General features: G+C 39.0%; 1 protein-coding gene across 1 annotated transcript in view; it reads left to right on the top strand.

Annotated features, from left to right (window-relative positions):
* EMH_0040840 (uncharacterized protein) overlaps positions 1–469 on the top strand; it is a gene marked incomplete at both ends in the record, with an annotated part of 4166 nt that overhangs the window by 2728 nt on the left and 969 nt on the right. Inside the window, one exon of the mRNA XM_013495556.1 lies at positions 225–348. Coding sequence (XP_013351010.1) covers positions 225–348 — 124 coding nt within the window. The remainder of the gene's footprint in view (positions 1–224; positions 349–469) is intronic.

The raw sequence follows: 469 nt of genomic DNA, 5'->3' as shown, positions 1-469 counted from the left end.
GTGTATCCTCACCTCACTAAACTTTGTTTATTCTTCCTTTTGTATTTACAGGCAGCGTGCGAAAAAGAAACAAATAAAGAAAAAAAGAATAAAATAAAAAACAAAAAAAACCAAAGAGAAAAAAACTTTATCCTGCCTGCAGCCTCTGCCCCCCCCCCTTTGTCGTATATAGATGATAGCAGCGAAGGCAACCAAATACAGCTGCAAGCTGCTGACGTGTTCAGCGCTCTCCAGCTGCAGCTGCAGCAGCAGCAGCAGCAGCAGCAGCAGCAGCAGCAGCAGCAGCAGTTCTCAGCCAGAGCAGCATGGCAACTGGGCGTTGAGACGGAGAGCATCGCAGATCTATTGGTGAGAGGAAGCAGCGCGAGACAACAGAAACAGAAAAAATAATATATAATTTATATATTTTTATATTTATATATTTTTGTTTTTATATATTTATATATATTTATATATTTATATATATTTG

Source organism: Eimeria mitis, genomic scaffold (assembly GCF_000499745.2).
Source record: "Eimeria mitis Houghton genomic scaffold, Emh_scaff1631, whole genome shotgun sequence".
In the NCBI taxonomy this organism is placed as follows: Eukaryota; Apicomplexa; class Conoidasida; order Eucoccidiorida; family Eimeriidae; genus Eimeria; species Eimeria mitis.
This window is presented reverse-complemented; position numbering and strand designations above follow the sequence as displayed.